Source organism: Carlito syrichta, unplaced genomic scaffold (genome assembly GCF_000164805.1).
Source record: "Carlito syrichta isolate Samal-C Ts95f unplaced genomic scaffold, Tarsius_syrichta-2.0.1 Scaffold311765, whole genome shotgun sequence".
In the NCBI taxonomy this organism is placed as follows: Eukaryota; Metazoa; Chordata; class Mammalia; order Primates; family Tarsiidae; genus Carlito; species Carlito syrichta.
In genome coordinates this window covers 91,702-108,399 of record NW_007255861.1, presented here as the reverse complement: position 1 = coordinate 108,399, position 16,698 = coordinate 91,702, and the positions used below count along the sequence as shown (strand labels likewise).

Below are 16,698 nucleotides of genomic sequence, written 5' to 3'. Positions count from 1 at the left end.
TTTTTAATTTATTGTAGAGATGAGGTCTCACCAAGTTGCCCAGGCGGGTCTCGAACCCATGGGCTCAGGCAATCCACTCACCTCAGCCTCCCAAACGTGCGAGATTACAGGCTGAGCCACCAAACCCGGCTTTATTTAATTAATTTAAATAGCCATGTGTGATCGGTGCCTACCTATTGAATAAATCCTGGTTGGGCCCAGATTCACTTTTTTTTTTTTTTTTTTTGAGTTGGAGTGTCACTCTGTCACCCAGGCTGGAGTGTAGTGGCCACTGCAGCCTCCACCTGCTGGGCTCCAGTGATCCTTCCGCCTCAGCCTTCCAAGTAGCTGGAACTACAGGCACGCACTACCATGCCTGGCTAATTTTTGATTTATTGTAGAGGTGAGGTCTCACCAAGTTGCCCAGGCGAGTCTCGAACCAGCGGGCTCGGGCAATCCACTCACCTCAGCCTCCTCACTTTTTTAACCCCAAAAGCCCTCCAGTAATTCTAAGCAGCAGCCACAGTTCCAAGCGTAGCTGTTTTCCTTGAGGAGTGTCTCTTTCACCCCCTGGTGGTGAAATTTAGTAGAGCTGTTGACCTAGGGATGAAGGTCTCAGGAATTTCCAGAAGGGCTCTTAAATCCCATAGACAATAAATATGAATATAAAAACACACACACGTTAAAAAAAACACTTTCGGTCTTCCTGAACCCTTACAGTTACCCCATGAAGTCAGGCCTATGATAGATTTGATTTTCACCAAAGAGAAAAATGAGCCCCAGAGGCGAAGGGACTGGAAGCGAGCCGGGATGACCTGATCACCTCTTCCTCAACTCCGCTCCCTTCCTGTGCTTCCTGTGCTTTCCCAACCTGCCTGAAGTAGGAAGCCTCCCAGGAGTCTGCTCCAGTAACCTGCAGTTACCAAGTCCTGTTTTCTCTTCCCATGCCTCTCACCCCTTCTCCCCAAGATCAACTTCTCATTTTCCCACTATGTTCCAGCCACACTGACTTCCTTTTAGCTTCTTGACCATGCAAGGCTCTTTTCTACTTCAGAGTTCTCACAGATACCGTTCTTTACGCCCAGAACATTTCACATAACCCTGCCATGGCACAGGACAGAGGCCCTATGCCTAGTTAACGGGATTGGGAGCATAGAAGTTTTTCTTCATATTTGATAAGGCAAAAGATCTCTGGGGCCCTCATCTGACTTCAGCCCTAGCCACTGGCAGAATTGTGAGAGTCATATTTCTGTCTTCCCGCAGTACCTGTTGGATCAGACTGATGTGTTGGTGGTTGGTGTCTTGGGTCTCCAAGGGACAGGCAAGTCCATGGTCATGTCATTGTTGTCAGCCAACACTCCAGAGGAGGACCAGAGGTGAGGAAGGTACCAGGTAGGGGTGCAGGAGGGAGGTAGGCACCCCGCCTGGGGCTGGGGCAGGGTGGGCTTGGGTGTTGAAAGTGGTGTTGCCGAAGGGTTTGGGAAGTGTCTTTGTGAGATGAGAATGATTATGGGCTGGACTAAATCCAAGGCAAGCAATCCTGTTCCTCCCTCCCACCCTGCCTTGCCCCAGGAAGAGGCACAGGTCCCAGCCAGGACATGGGATGAAAGAGTTATTAAGGCTTTGGTTTAAGCCCACCTCAGGCTCAACCCTGCCACTGATCAGCTGATTGACATTGGGCTTCACTTCCTAGTTCTGTGTCCAAGTGGAGTTTTGGAGGATGAAGTAAGATCAGCAAGGAAAAAGTTGAGTTCTTAGCACTAAACAGACACTGGCAGGATGGGCTGGTGATTGATAGATGATCTGGGAAATAAAGTGTGGAAAGAGATCGGGATGCAGGGAGTGAGTTCTCTACCAGCCTTGGACCTGCTGTGTCACCTTGGGAAGATGGCTGTACCTCTCTGGGCTGGGGAGGACCAGACAAGGGATCCCTGGCCTGAACCATGTTCTTGAGTAAGAATTGGATGTGAGCCGGGCTTGGTGGCTCAGCCTGTAATCCCAGCACTTTGGGAGGCTGAGGTGAGTGGGTTACCTGAGCCCGCAGGTTCAAGACCCGCCTGGACAACTTGGCGAGACCTCATCTCTACAATAAATCAAAAAAAACTAGCCGGGCGTGGTAGTGCGCGCCTGTAGTTCCAGCTACTTGGAAGGCTGAGGCGAAAGGATCGCTGGAGCCCAGCAGGCCGAGCCTGCGGTGGCCGGGAGCGGCCACTGCACTCCCGTCTGGGCAACAGAGTGAGACTCTCACTCAAAAAAAAAAAAAGAATCGGATGTGATGATGAAGACAAAGGGTAAAGTCAGAGGAGCAGATCTGGGGGAGGGGAGCATTTAAGAAATAGTACCTGATACTGAGGTCAGAGAAGAAAGGGGGAAAGGCAGGGATTAGAAGATGGGGGAGATGTACCATCTAATTAAGAAAGAGTCAGATAGAGATTGAGAAGGGATAGCCGTGCACAGTGCCTGTAATCCCAACACTTTGGGAGGCAGAGGCGAGAGGATTGCCTGACTCCAGGGGTTCAAGACCAGCCTAGGCAACATGGTGAGACCTCATCTCTACAATAAATCAAAAAATTAACTAGGTGTTGTGGTGCATGCCTGTAGTTCCAGCTACTTGGAAGGCTGAGGCGGAAGGATCGCTGGAGCCCAGCAGGTCAAGGCTCCATCCTGGGCGACAGAGTGAGACTCTAACTCAAAAAAAATGGGGGGGGGGTAGTAGTCACTTGGGGTGATAAAGAGCGGAGGCTCATTGAAGTTATCTAAAAAAACAAATGGGAGTTTATATAAAACCAGTTATATTACTCTGCTCTCCACAAATGGCTATCAGGGGTTCCTTGAACCACCTAACTGTATATGCAAATTTTACACACATCTGCAGTCAAGCTTTTCTTCTAAGGCAAAGGTCCATAGTTTTTACCAGATCTCGGAAAGGGCTGATAGAGACCCAGAGAAGGTTCAGCACCACTGACTGTTGAGAGAATACACACCCACTGGAAGTGGAGCTGCGAGGTTCCTCTGCCCTCTTCTAGGTCTGCTCCATCCCCCCTGCTCACTCTGGACTTCAGCTCATGTTGGTTCCACTTTGGAACAGCCCCGGCTCTCAGATAGCATTCTTTCCATTTCAGCTTTTACCCCCATTAGCAAAATTTCCCAATGGCTCCTCATCTGGATTCCTAAGCTAGAGAGAATCCTGTTGGCCCTGCCTGTCTTTTTGAGCCACGTCAACCTGTGGTGTGGTAGACTTGGTACCAACTTTTTCATCAGGCCTTACAGGTTGTGCCTTCTAATTCTCTTTGTAGTTCATCTGTTTTCCCCTCCTTCATTCCCACCTCCCTGGTTTAAGCCATTAATATCTCCCCTGTAGGTTCTCTCTGGTCTCCCTGCTCTTGTTCAACAAGTATTATATTTATTGAATGCAGTGTTCTAGGTGCTGAGGATATAACGGTATACAAAACTGAATAAAATTTGCCCTGACAAGGCTTATAGTCTAATAGGAGAGAGAGTAAATAAAATAAAGAAGTGATTTGGTATGTTAGAAGATGGTACCAAAACATGGGGTTGTAGGGAGGTGGTGTTGGAGCTCAGTACGATTTTAAATAGGGTGAAGAGGTAGGACCTCACTAAGGGGAACATTTGAGAAAAAACATACTTGACGGGGGCAGAGTGTTCTCATGAGATGGAATGGCAAAGGCAAAGCTCTGAGGAGGGAACTGCCTGGTGTGTGTGCTATATAGCAAGGAAGCCGAGGAGCTAGGGTAGAGTGAGCAAGAAGGGGAGTCATAGTCACGGTCAGAGAGGCAAAGTCCCACTGGGGATGGGACTTAACCTGTCTCCACTCTCTACCCTACTGTCCTCGCCCACAGCAGCAGTGGAGAACTTGCAAACCAAAGTCCGATCCTGTCACTCCTCTGCTTAAATCTCCTCAGGGCTTCCGCAGGCTCACAGGCCGGGGCAGAACTCCAGCTCTTTACTGTGCCCCACATGGGCCTGTGTAGTCTCTTCTTGCACCCTAACCCTCTCCCACCCCCTCTTTCTGCCCTTACCATACTTGTCTTTGATTCCTTGTACAAGCCACCTGTCTTCTGCCTGGATAGCCTTCCTCTGTGTCCATCTCCTCTCTTCCCCACACACACCCCTAATTAACTTCCTCTTTCTCATGCTCAGCATTGTCATTTCCCTCTTTAGGGCAGCCCTTCCTAGCTCTGCCTTCTAAGTTATGCACACTCGGAGCGGAGCACTACACACCTCTTCTTTCTAACAGTCACAGTTACGAATTTCCATCGATTTGTAAACTAGACCACAAGCTCCATAGAAGCAAAGACTTTTCCGTATTTACTGCTGTGTTCTGGTGTCTGGCAGATGGGAGGTTTTCTGTGTGGTGATTGAGTGGGAAGGTGCCTGCTCTGTGTCACACAATATATTAAGCACCTTGGAGAGATAGAAATTACCCTTTGAGAGATAGGTACTATTATCCTGATTTTACAGATTGAAAACTTTGTCCAAATTAGAGTCACTAAGTTGAACTTGGTGGTTTAGGGCAAGGTGCAGCTCTGCCAGCTTTACCCTCATATCCCAGACCTAGCAGGGGTAAAAGTAAGAGAGACTCACCAGGTGGAAGGATACTGGAAACCAAGACACCGAACTACCTCCCACTGTGAGGATTGGAGGCATTCAGTGCCTGGCATCTAGCAGGTACATTTGGTAATAATAGCTAACAATTATATATCACTATATATCAGGCCCTATTCTAAAGGCTTTACATATGTTAACTTCACGGTAACCTTGAGAGTTTTGATACTGTTGTTTCCCCCATTTTACAGATGAGGAAACTAAGGAGAAAGAGGTTGGGGAACTTCCCCAAAACCACATAGCCAGAAAAAGGCAGAGCTGGGATTTCAATTCCTGCAGTCTGTTAGAGTCTCTGCGTCCAACACCTCAGTTCACTGACTTTATTAGTTGAACTAATGAATCTACTTACGGATAGGAGTGAAGTCGTGTGGTACATAACATGCCCCTCCCCCACCCCCTATGAGGCACAGATGGAAAGCTTAGTGAGCAGGCAAGGAACCCTATCTCACATGCTCAGTTCACGGGGCCATACTTTGGAGGCGTCAAAGGCCAAGAACCAGAACTCTCATGTATCCCCTGCTCCTCTCCACAGGGCGTATGTTTTCCGGGCCCAGAGTGCTGAAATGAAGGAACGAGGGGGCAACCAGACCAGTGGCATCGACTTCTTTATTACCCAAGAGCGGATTGTTTTCCTGGACACACAGGTGCCAGCCCCCCACTTGTCCCACTCTCCTGCTTGCTGCATTTAAGCCCATTCTGGAATATTTTTAAACCAGCACCCTTAGTCTCTTCTTGTCAGATGTCTGTCCCCACGCCATCTCATTCACCTACACAGTAGCCTAAAGGATCTTCTGATCCAGTGCTTTTAAGTGGGCCCTGAAAGGTCTTTGTTCAGATCCTGCCTTTTAATTCTTACCAGCTGGGTGACTTTAAGTTTTAACCCCCTTAAACCTCAATTATTCATCTGTAAATAGGGATAATAATTGTACTCAGCCTCTTAGGAAGTTGAAGGATTACGTGGGACAATCTAGGCAAAGCGCTTGGCCAGGACCTGGCACAGGGTTAGTGCTCAGGCGCGTCACTGCCTTTAGCCCTGACTTGTCATGCGTTGGCCTGGCAGTTTTCTCAGCTTCTCCCCTGCTCTCAGGCAAAGTCCAGATTCCTTCACCTGCCATTCCGCGTTGTGTGGCTCAGCTCCTTCAGACTGTGTGTCCTCATCCTCTGGAGTAGCCACCAGCCTCGCCACGTGCACATCACCAGTCCCTGCCATACTCTCTCGTCTCTGGACTTTCCACATCATGTTTTTACCTGAAACCACAAATGAACTGTGCGACCCAGGTCAGGCTATTTAACACTTTTCTTCCTCAGTTTTCTCAAGTGGGAAAAAATAATATCACTTACTTCATAGGGTTTTTGTGAGGTTTCAGTGAATTAATACAACTAAAGGCCTAATGACTGTGCCCAACATGAATTAGGTGCTACATACTCTTAGCTGTTTTTTTTTTGAATTGAAGTCTCACTCTGTCGTCCAGACTGGAGTGTAGTGGCATGCTCCCGGCCACCGCAGCCTCGGCCTGCTGGGCTCCGGTGATCCTTCCGCCTCAGCCTTCCAAGTAGCCGGAACTACAGGCGTGCACTACCATGTCCGGCTACACTCTTAGCTGTTAATATCATTATTGGTGCAGGCCTCGCAGTGCTTACCACAGGCTGTGTTCTTACACTGACTATATAGAAAGAGGAGGCACAGCAAACCTACCCTATATACACCTCAGCCCAAGACCTGTGCCTGGTCTATATTGTGAACGGAGGGACGTGGAAAAAGAAGGAAAAAATATGTACAGCCTGTAATCCCGCACCTTTGGGAGGCTGAGGTGAGTGGATTGCCTGAGCCTGCGGGTTCGAGACCCGCCTGGGCAGCGAGACCTCATCTCTACAATAAATAAAAAAAAATCAGCCGGGCGTGATAGCGCGCGCCTGTAATTCCGGCTACTCGGAAGACTGAGGCGGAAGGATCGCCGGAGCCCAGCAGGTCAAGGATGCGGTGGCCGGGAGCAGCCACTGCATTCCAGTCTGGGTGACCGAGTGAGACTCCAACTAAAAAAAAAAAAAAAGGAAAAAAATATATAGATATGATTATCGGTACAGTAGGATCTCCCCTTGCCTTTTTGCCTGGCTAATGTTTCCTCCCTGAAGACTCCACTGGGAAGTCTCCACTTCTTCCTCTTGGAAGTCTTCCCCTCCTACTGTTGCTCACGTTCACTTCCTACGACAGCATGTGGTTTGTGACAGGGTCTGCTCCCACTCCCTGCCTGTATAGAGCCCTTCAGGACAGGGCCCTGCCTCTGTGGGTCAGAGCTTAGGCACAGGGCCTGGCCCTAGATGGCACTCATAGTTGGTGGAACAGGGTTTTGGTCAGTGGGCATTGATGACACAAAGATTGGAAAACCTACAAATATTACATGAGCCTTGTATGCCAGGCCCTGTGCAGGGACCACTGGGACCTGGAGACAAGCCATAATGGCTGTGAGCCAAGTCAGAGGCCTGTGAGGGGAAGACAGAATTTAATAAAGACAGAATAGAGCACTGCTCAATGTTTGTAGTTTCAGAAAGTGAACAGTTGTGAAAGCTTTCTAAAAGAATTTCACTGCAGTAAAAAGTCAAAAGACTATCAAGCTAATTTAGCTCTTGTAGTTTCTTTAAAGAAACGTTGGTGAGCTCACCATTGATTCTTTTTTTTTTTTTTTTGAATTGGAGTCTCACTCTGTCGCCCAGACTGGAGTGCAGTGGCCACTCCTGGCCACCGCAGCCTCGGCCTGCTGGGCTCCGGCGATCCTTCCACCTCAGCCTTCCAAGTAGCTGGAACTATAGGCACGCGCTACCACAACTGGCTAATTTTTTTAATTTATTGTAGAGATGAGGTCTCAACCCGCGGGCTCAGGCAATCCACTCACCTCAGCCTCCCAAGGTGCAGGATTACAGGCTGAGCCACCGAGCCCAGCTACCACTGATTCTTTTACATGCACTGATGCAGTTTTTAAAATGTTCACTAATATTTACACTAGTCACTGTTTTTGACCTAATAAGTTATCTTAGCAGTGTTTTGAAAGTATATGAAACAACCAACAACAGAGAGTCTTTAAGGGACATGACTCATTCAAGTAAATGTTAAAAATTTGTTAGCACTAGGGGATTTTTTCTTTTTGGGTATGAGGCACTTCAGAGCAGCAATGATTTGTAAAGAAACTGGAAAGGTGTATTTTGCTTTGACATTTTTTTATTTAGCTTCCTTTTGCTGACTAGCACTGTGTACTAATTAGAAAGTGCCTGCTTGTATTTCTGGCCTTGTTTTGTCCTGAGATAGGCAGTGCATTTACCTTCAACATGTGAAACTTGGGTGGCCGTGAGCAGCCCCTCACTGACACTCTTCTTTTCCTTACTCCAGCCCATCCTGAGCCCCTCCATCTTGGACCATCTCATCAACAATGACCGCAAGCTGCCTCCGGAGTACAATCTTCCCCACACTTATGTTGAGATGCAGGTAAGGGAGCCAAACAGGCCCAGGGCTGAGGTTTCACACTTCCACTCCCAACCTCCCAAGATCTGTGAGACTGGGTAGGAGTTGTGGAACTAGTTTTTGCTTTATAAGAGCCCTGGGTGCCAAGGACCACAGGAAGAGGGCAGCATTGAGAGGCAGAACTGTCTGAGCTCTTGGCTCTGCCCCTCAGGCAAGTCATTTCCTACCCCTCCCCCTTCAAGCCTCAGCAGTTGCCTGTAAAACAGGGGAGAGTATTTCTACCTTTCCTGGTTTAGGGCTGGCCTGGGCACACAGTAGCTGTGTAAAGACTCTGAGACCCTTGCCCTGTTGCCCCAAGTTGAGTCCTGGGATTAGGGATCACTGCCTGAGCAGAAGAGACCTTCAACTCTGATGTACCTTCCTGCCCACTCTCAGTCACTCCAGATTGCTGCCTTCCTTTTCACGGTCTGCCACGTGGTGATTGTCGTCCAGGACTGGTTCACAGACCTCAGTCTCTACAGGTGAGGACCTGGGGGTGGTGGTGATGGGGAGGAGAAGTGAGACAAGAGACAGAGACCCTGAGCATGATCCACTGGCTCAAGAGATGCAGCCAGAGAGACCCTTTGAAAATGGAAAGTAAGTTGGAGCAGGTCACCCCTGCGTAGCTCCTCTCAAAGGTCCTACACCCTCTGGTCACCTTGCTGACCTCTGTCACTGCTTTCACTCTGCTCAAGACACAGTGGCTTCATGGCTGTTGCTCCTGCAGCTCAGGCCCGCCACACTCTTCATCCCCAGCTAGAAATAGTCTTCCCACAGATCTTACCAGGCTCGCTGCCTCGTGCCATTCAGCATTCAGGTCAACCTCAGGCCTTCCCTGCCCATCTAACATAGCATCCTGTTGCTCTCCCCTCCTTCCCTGCTGTTTTCCTTCACTGCACTTACATCTCCCTGACTGGATGCTCTGGCTCTCCTTGTAATCTTTCTCCCCCATTAGAATGTAACCCTCAGGAGGACAGGGTCCCCAGCATCTCACACAGTACCTGGCACAAAGTAGATATTTAATACAAACTTATATCATGAGGAGCTGGCTTGTCTGGTCCTTGGAGTTTTTTTTTCCCATCTCTTGCATGCATGTGTGTCATCCCATTGGTAATCTGATAAGCAGAAGAGAGGGAGTCAGGACCTGGCAGGAGTCTCACCGAAAGCAGCAGCAGGTTCAAGAAATGCCTCCAGCCAGGCACGGTGGCTCATGTCTGTAATGCCAGCACTTTGGAGGCGGAGTTGAGTCCTGGGATTGCCTGAGCTCAGGGATTCAAGATCGGCCTGAGCAACATGGTGAGACATCATCTCTACAATAAATCAAAAAATTAGCCAGGCGTAATGGCACACACTTGTAGTTCCAGCTACTTGGAAGACTAAGGTGGAAGGGTCGCTTGAACCCAGTAGGTCGAGGCTCCGGTGGCCGTGAGCTTTCCACTGCACTCCAGCCTGGGCAATAGTGAGACTCCAACTCAAAAAAAGAAATTCCCTCTGACAAGACTGGCTCAGAACCTGTGGCCACAAGGGTTCCCCCTTGACTTCAGGTCCTAGGAAACAGCTAGGGAAAGTGTAGCAGCTTTGAGCAGGGACCAGGCAGAAGGAAGGGACAGGAGCTCACAAGGAGGAGAGAACTGGGATTAGGAAGCAGATGGCTCCAGAATTGGGCAACCCTGCGTTTGAATCCCAGCTCTCATTGGGCATGTCTTTTATCTCCTGTGTTCCCCATCAAAAGAAATATTTTGTGCAAATGAAAGAAAAGAATTTAAAGCATTCCCTGGTATATAGTAAGCAGTTGATAAATGAGAGCTTACTATTTGTATTAGTAACCCTGGAGATGGGGGTGAACTGTGGGTCTGGCCAACAGCAAAAAAGACTTGCTGGGGAGCTGACTGTTGTGACCAGATCTAATTAAGTTGTAGCTTGATGGTTTTGTTTTTTTTTTTTTGAGTTGGAGTCTCACTCTGTCGCCCAGACTGGAGTGCAGTGGCTGCTCCCGGCCACCGCAGCCTCAACCTGCTGGGCTCCGGCGATCCTTCTGCCTTAGCTTTCCAAGTAGCTGGAACTACAGGTGTGCGCTACCATGCCCAGCTAATTTTTGACTTATTGTAGAGATGGGCAACTCTTGCCAAGTTGCCCAGGCAAGTCTCAAACCTGCGGGCTCGGGCAATCCACTCACCTCAGCCTCCCAAAGGCGCGGGATTACAGGCAGAGCCACCGAGCCCGGCTGTAGCTTGATTCTTAAACAATCCCTCCTACCACCATGCATTGGGATTCATTTACATTTATATATGTCAGGCGCTGTTCTGGGAACTAGGGTTACAGATATTGATAAAACAGATTGCCCTTGTGGAGTTTACATTCTCGTGGGTGTATTGGTTCAGGGGCTGGCACGTGCAGATTCTTGTTTTTAAGCCATTGTCTACAGGTGGGCTTCTCAAAGTAGGCGAGTCCCTTGAAATTGTGGATAGTGTGTTTGTGTGCATGTGTGTGTGAGAATGTCCACATATTTTATCAGATTCCATTATCCCTTACCTTAGATTAGGGGTACCAACCCCTGGTGGGAAGTAGGCAACACAGCAGGAGGAGAGCAGTGGGCAAGCAAGCGAAGCTTCATCTGTATTTATAACTGCTCCCTGTTGCTCGCATTAACTCCTGAGCTCCACTTTCTGTCAGATCAGCGACTGCATTAGATTCTCATAGCATGAACCCTATTGTGAACTGCGAATGTGAGGGATCTAGATGTATACTCCTTATAAGAATCTAACACCTGATGATCTGAGGTGGAGCTAAGCAGGGATGCTAGTGCTGGGATGCAGCCACAAATATAGATTAACATTAGCAGTGAGGTTTGACTCCACAGAGACCATAATAAATCAGTTGCTTGCAGACTCATGTCAGAACCCTGTCAGTGGGCAGCAAGTGAGTTGACGTACTTCGGATGTACAGCTGCATTTGGTGGCAGGCTTTAAGTCAGAATCGGACACTTATTTTAGTCTGCATGTGGCCCACCCATTATTTTATTTACCACTTCTGTTCACACCTCTTTTTTTTTAATGGTGAGTTGTATAATTATTTCATTATACATTTCCATGTAATAATAAGAAGAAATAAAGTGCACACAATAAGTGTTATGCACTTGAATCATCCCCAAATCATCCCCTGCCCCATTTGTGGAAAAATTGTTTTCCATGAAACCTGTTCCTGATGCCAAAAAGGTTGGGGATCCCTGCCTTATATAATAGGTTTATTTTATTTACTTTTACATATTTGAAAAAATTATTTTAAATAGCATAAACTGAAAATTTAGGTACACACAAAAACCTGCACAGATGTTTGTAGCAGCCTTATTCATAATGGCCCAAACTTGGAAGCAACCAAGATGTCTTTCAGTAGGTTGAATGGATAAAGAAACTGGTATATCCAGTAAATGGAATATTATTCAGTGCTAAAAAGAAATGAGCAGACCGGGCTTGGTGGCTCACACCTATAATCCCAGCACTTTGGGAGGCCAAGGAGAGAAGATTGCCTGAGCCCGCAGGTTCGAGACCAGCCTGGACAACATAGCGAGACCTCATCTCTACAATAACTCAAAAAATTAGCCAGGCATGGTGGCGTATGTCTGTGGTTTCAGCTACTTGGAAGACTGAGGCAGAAGGATCGCCTGAGCGCAGCAGGTGAAGGCTGCAGTGACCGGGAGCGTGCCACTGCCCTCCAGCCTGGGTGACAGAATGAGACTCCAACTTAAATAAAAATAAAAATAAATGAGCTATCAAGCCACGAAAAGACACAGAGGAACCTTTAAATGCAGATTAAGTGAAAGAAACTAATCTGAAAGGGCTACATAGTGTGATTCCAATGATGTGACATTCTGGAAAAGGGAGTATGGAGATGGCAACAAGATTAGTGGTTCCAGGGATCGGAGGTAGAGAGATGAATAGCCAGGGCGCAGAGGATTTTTAGGTCAATGAAACTGCTCTGTGTGATGCTATGATACTAGACATGCGTCATTATACATTTGTCCAAACCATGGAAGGTACAGCACCAAAAGCGAAACCGAATGTAGTGGACTTTGGGTGGGAATCCCTTGTCAGTGTAAGTTCATCAGTTGTAACGAACGTGCCGCTCAGGTAGGGTGTGTTGATGGTGGAGGCAGCTGTGCACGTGTAGGGGCAGGGAGCATATGGGAGCTTGCTGTGCTTTCTGCTTAGTTTTGCTGTGAACCTAAAGCTGCTCTAAAAAGTAAAGTCTTTTTTTTTGATAGGGTAAACTCATAAAAAATGTGTACAGTTGACATAAGTCCATGGATTGGTATCTGAGAGGGTTATCTCTGAATTCTCTCAAATTGTGTGAGAAACATGGTGTGTATGTGGCATTTTTCTGAGCGTGGCTGTAGCTTTCATCAGAATCTCAAAGGGAGCCCCTGCCTCAGGCTGTTGGTGTGGGGTGCAAGAGCAACAGCCTCTTACTCCAAACCCCAAGGTTCCTCCAGACGGCGGAGATGGTGAAGCCCTCCACCCCATCTCCCAGCCACGAGTCCAGTAGCTCGTCTGGCTCCGATGAAGGCACCGAGTACTACCCCCACCTGGGTGAGAGGCTTTCTGGGGGCTTCAGGGGTGGGCAAGAGGAAGCATGAGGGGATGGGAACCAGGAGCATGCTGGGGAGGTGGAGAGAGAGGGGAGGAGTGGGGTCTGGGAGGAGCCCTTTGGAGTCATGAGGAGGAAAGTCAGAAAGGATTAGCTGCCACTTTCCCCCAGGTTCCCACTGCCTTGGTCTATCCCTGGCCACCAAAGGTATGACCCCCTAAATCTGGGTCTGGCTCTGTGAATAGAATGGGACAGGCCTCAGGTCTGCCTGTTTCTGGGTCCCTGGCATCTCTCAGCATGGGGCCCAGGAAATGAATGTGGGTTAATTTGAGCGACTCCCTTCCACCCGTTCTCCCCCTCCAGTCTTTGTCCATGCTATCCCTTTTCCTCTTATGTCCTTTCTCTGTTCTGCTTCTCTTCTGCAAAGATCTAGCTCATTTATGACCCCTCACATCAGACTGGGGCTCCTTCAGGGCAGAAGTCAGGTCTGAGTCCCCTTTGGGTCCCCGGTATTGGCCTGCACAGAGCCTGGCGCTAAAGTGAAGTTATGTAAATATCTCACAGTGATCTGAACTCGGGTAAGGGCGGATCTTTGGCATGAGAAAGGGAAGTCCATGAGGCCGAGCGCTGTCTGCCTCACAGGGCCTGTCTCCTTCCACCCTCAGTCTTCCTGCAGAACAAAGCTCGCCGAGAGGACTTCTGTCCTCGGAAGCTGCGGCAGATGCACCTGATGATCGACCAGCTCATGGCCCACTCCCACTTGCGCTACAAGGGTGAGGACCCCCAGGACACCCCCAGACTAGACAGACAGCCTCCTCACTCCTGACCCAACCCCATGGCAGAGACCCCCATGCTAGTCCTCTGACGCTGCCTTGACTGTCAGCTGCCCCCACCCCCAAGCCTACAGTATGGAACCCGCAGGCTGAAGCATTTTCTCCTCCAGGTACTCTGTCCATGTTACAGTGCAATGTCTTCCCGGGGCTCCCCCCTGACTTCCTGGACTCTGAGGTCAACTTGTTCCTGATGCCTTTCATGGACAGCGAAGCAGAGAGTGAAAACCCGCCAAGAGCAGGTATAGTTACCCCACAGGTTCATAGGGAGACAGGTCCTATCCTGATCAGAGAGAGACCCAAGCCACCCTGGTCTAGGAGGTGACATAGACTGCCCTGGCTTGGGAGTGATGTGGAACACACCTGGTCAGAGAGAAGACTGGCCTGTTCCCAAGGTGCTGGGATGGTTTTCTAGGAGTGTGTTTCCAGGTTGGGAAAGTACAGGAAGAGCAGGGCCAGGGCGGAACTCTGAGGTGCTCCTTGAAGCGAGGGTGTTTGTTAACTGAGAAAAACCTGACATTGTGCCCCCTTATCCTCCCTGCCCCAATTTCCCAGGACCTGGTTCTAGCCCACTCTTCTCCCTGCTGCCTGGTTATCGTGGCCACCCCAGTTTCCAGTCCTTGGTGAGCAAGCTCCGGAGCCAAGTGATGTCCATGGCTCGGCCACAGCTGTCACACACAATCCTCACCGAGAAGAACTGGTGAGACCTGTTTGCAGGGGGGGTAAATTTGAGGTGCCCCACCCTTGTGTTGACAGAAGGGGCTCGAAGAGATCTGTGTGACCTCATTAAGCCCCTACTCTCCAAACCTCACACTCCTTTTCTGGAACCGTGATGATTGCTGCCATCTTGTACGCACCTCACCCATGCTAGGCAACATGCTGTTTCATGTTTGAACCCTCCTGATTAGCCAGTGGGGGTGTAGGCCTTGTCACTGATTTTACTGGTGGAGAAATTTAGACTCAGAGAAAAAGAAGTGTCATATAGCAAGGTCACACACCTGTGGTTAGGGGCCATTTGATTCCTAGGTTTAGGATTCGTGAGCCCAGTTAATCTTTTTTTTTTTTTTTTTTTTTTGAGTTGGAGTCTCACTCTGTCAGCCAGACTGGAGTGCAGTGGCCGCTCCCGGCCACCGCAGCCTCGACCTGCTGGGCTCCGGCGATCCTTCCGCCTCAGCCTTCCGAGTAGCCGGAATTACAGGCGCGCGCTACCACGCCCGGCTGATTTTTTGATTTATTGTAGAGATGAGGTCTCGCTGCCCAGGCGGGTCTCGAACCCGCGGGCTCAGGCAATCCTCTCACTTCAGCCTCCCAAAGGCGCGGGATTACAGGCTGAGCCACCGAGCCCGGCTCCAGTTAATCTTAAAGACTTATTCCAAAGACCTGATCACAGAAAGCTTAGCCTCACGGGAGATGGGAAGCAAAAAAGCCATCAGAAGCATGAAGGGTAGCATGGTCTCATTGTCCCCCTTCATGTTCCTCTTTTCCTGCCTGCTGGCTTTCTCTCCCTGCTTTCACATGGCCCTGCACCACCTCCTCATCCCATACTTCATAGGACTTATTTGTCCAGAACCCTCAACAGATGGCTCTGGCTCATCTTACTTCAAAGAGAAACATTTGAAAGAGAAATAGCTTGACTTGGTGCAGCCTCTCTGACTTGGCTCCCCAGGGTCTGTTTACAGTCAGCAGTGGCCAGGAGCCAGGAGTGCAAACACAGCCGCAGAAGGCCACTTCAGGGCTGCAGAGCGAAGGTGGGCAGAGCTGGCATTCAGTTCCAGCTCTGCTCCGCCCATTGGTCTAACTAGGGCCCAGTGGGTAGAGGGGGAATTTGGGAGGTAGAAGGTTGTGCGGCTGCTGTTTGATGTTTCCTGTCATCACAAGACTTCAGAGGGAGTTGGAGATAGAGCCTACACTGAGGCCAACACTGAGTAGAGTGTGAGAAGTTTAGACTTGGAGGTGGTGACCTGAGGTCGTAGTTTGAGCCCAGGCACCTTCACTTAACCTGGGTGAGCTAAGGGAATCAGGGCTGCCTCCCCATGTTTGCATCTTCCCTGTATCCCAGACAGAGCCATATCTCAGGTCACATGTGGGACCTGTTTTCCTACCTCTCTAAGACTGGTGATAGGCTGGGTGGAGCCCCAGTCAGGGCAACCCTGACTCTCAGTCTCCTCTCACAGGTTCCACTATGCTGCCCGCATCTGGGATGGGGTGAAAAAGTCCTCTGCCCTAGCAGAGTACAGCCGCCTGCTGGCCTGAGGCTGAGGGGAGGAGTGTCATGCAGGGAACCTCCTGGATCCCCAGTGGACGACGAGGGAGCACGTACGTCCTTCCCCCGGTGGGGTGGAGAGTGGCAGCAGGCCTGATGGACGAGGGGTCGTGACTTCCCTGCCCAGAAACATGAGGTGTCCAGGGCCAGGCCCCCCACCCTCAATTGGGGGCTGCTCAGGAGTGACTTGAAGAGATCCCACCCCCAACCTGAGACAAGGCAACCCATCCCAAGTACCCCACAGGGACAGGCAGTGGGAGGAGTCTGAATGGTCATCAGGAAGCCCAAGCTCCATCTTGGCCTGTCCTTCAGGGATGGGAGCCACAGGTCCCTCTTCCCTGACTCTGAGCTCGTCCCTGGAAGGTGAGGCAGGGTCTGGAGAGCTCTTATTGGAGCAGAGCTAGTGGTTCAAATAAACGTGGTCATGCAAGCCTGTTCTCGTGTTCCTCATCCACCTCTACCCAACATGCTGTTCTGGCAAGCAGGGCACATTGAGACTCAGGCCTTGTGAGAAGATTATCGCTTGGCTGCCTTGGAACCCGGACAGACTTCCCTTGGGGATACATTCACTGTGGGTCATAGAATTGTTGCAAGCAGGTGGAGACTAGTCTCAGCTAAGGCAGAAGCCCCTAGAAAAGGCTGTTCTGTTTCCTGGGTTGGCATCAGGCGTCCCTTTTGTGTGTGTTTTGGGTAGGAAAATATAATTTGGATAAATACAGTGGCTACCTCATGTCTTCTGTTTACTTGAAAACATTGCCTTTGGGTTGAATGCCTAGTTAAATACTATGCCTAGTTTGGGTTTAAAAAATAGAACTTGTCCTTAGTTAAATATAGTACTTACCCTTAATTTAAATACCATACCTTACCCTTACAGACATTGCCTAGTGGTGGTTAAATAAACCTCATTCCCTTATAAATCTCAT

The 16,698-nt window shown here is 49.4% G+C and overlaps 1 protein-coding gene across 1 annotated transcript in view; it reads left to right on the top strand.

Moving 5' to 3' along the window:
• The window catches only part of SMG9 (SMG9, nonsense mediated mRNA decay factor), a 23,800-nt gene extending 7,307 nt beyond the window's left edge, over positions 1 to 16,493 (top strand). Inside the window, exons 6-14 of the mRNA XM_008069022.1 lie at positions 1,243 to 1,355; positions 5,138 to 5,249; positions 7,988 to 8,083; positions 8,495 to 8,580; positions 12,578 to 12,684; positions 13,348 to 13,455; positions 13,626 to 13,754; positions 14,068 to 14,212; positions 15,687 to 16,493. Coding sequence (XP_008067213.1) covers positions 1,243 to 1,355; positions 5,138 to 5,249; positions 7,988 to 8,083; positions 8,495 to 8,580; positions 12,578 to 12,684; positions 13,348 to 13,455; positions 13,626 to 13,754; positions 14,068 to 14,212; positions 15,687 to 15,765 — 975 coding nt within the window. The 3' untranslated portion in view covers positions 15,766 to 16,493. The remainder of the gene's footprint in view (positions 1 to 1,242; positions 1,356 to 5,137; positions 5,250 to 7,987; positions 8,084 to 8,494; positions 8,581 to 12,577; positions 12,685 to 13,347; positions 13,456 to 13,625; positions 13,755 to 14,067; positions 14,213 to 15,686) is intronic.
• The last annotated feature ends 205 nt before the right edge of the window (positions 16,494 to 16,698 follow it).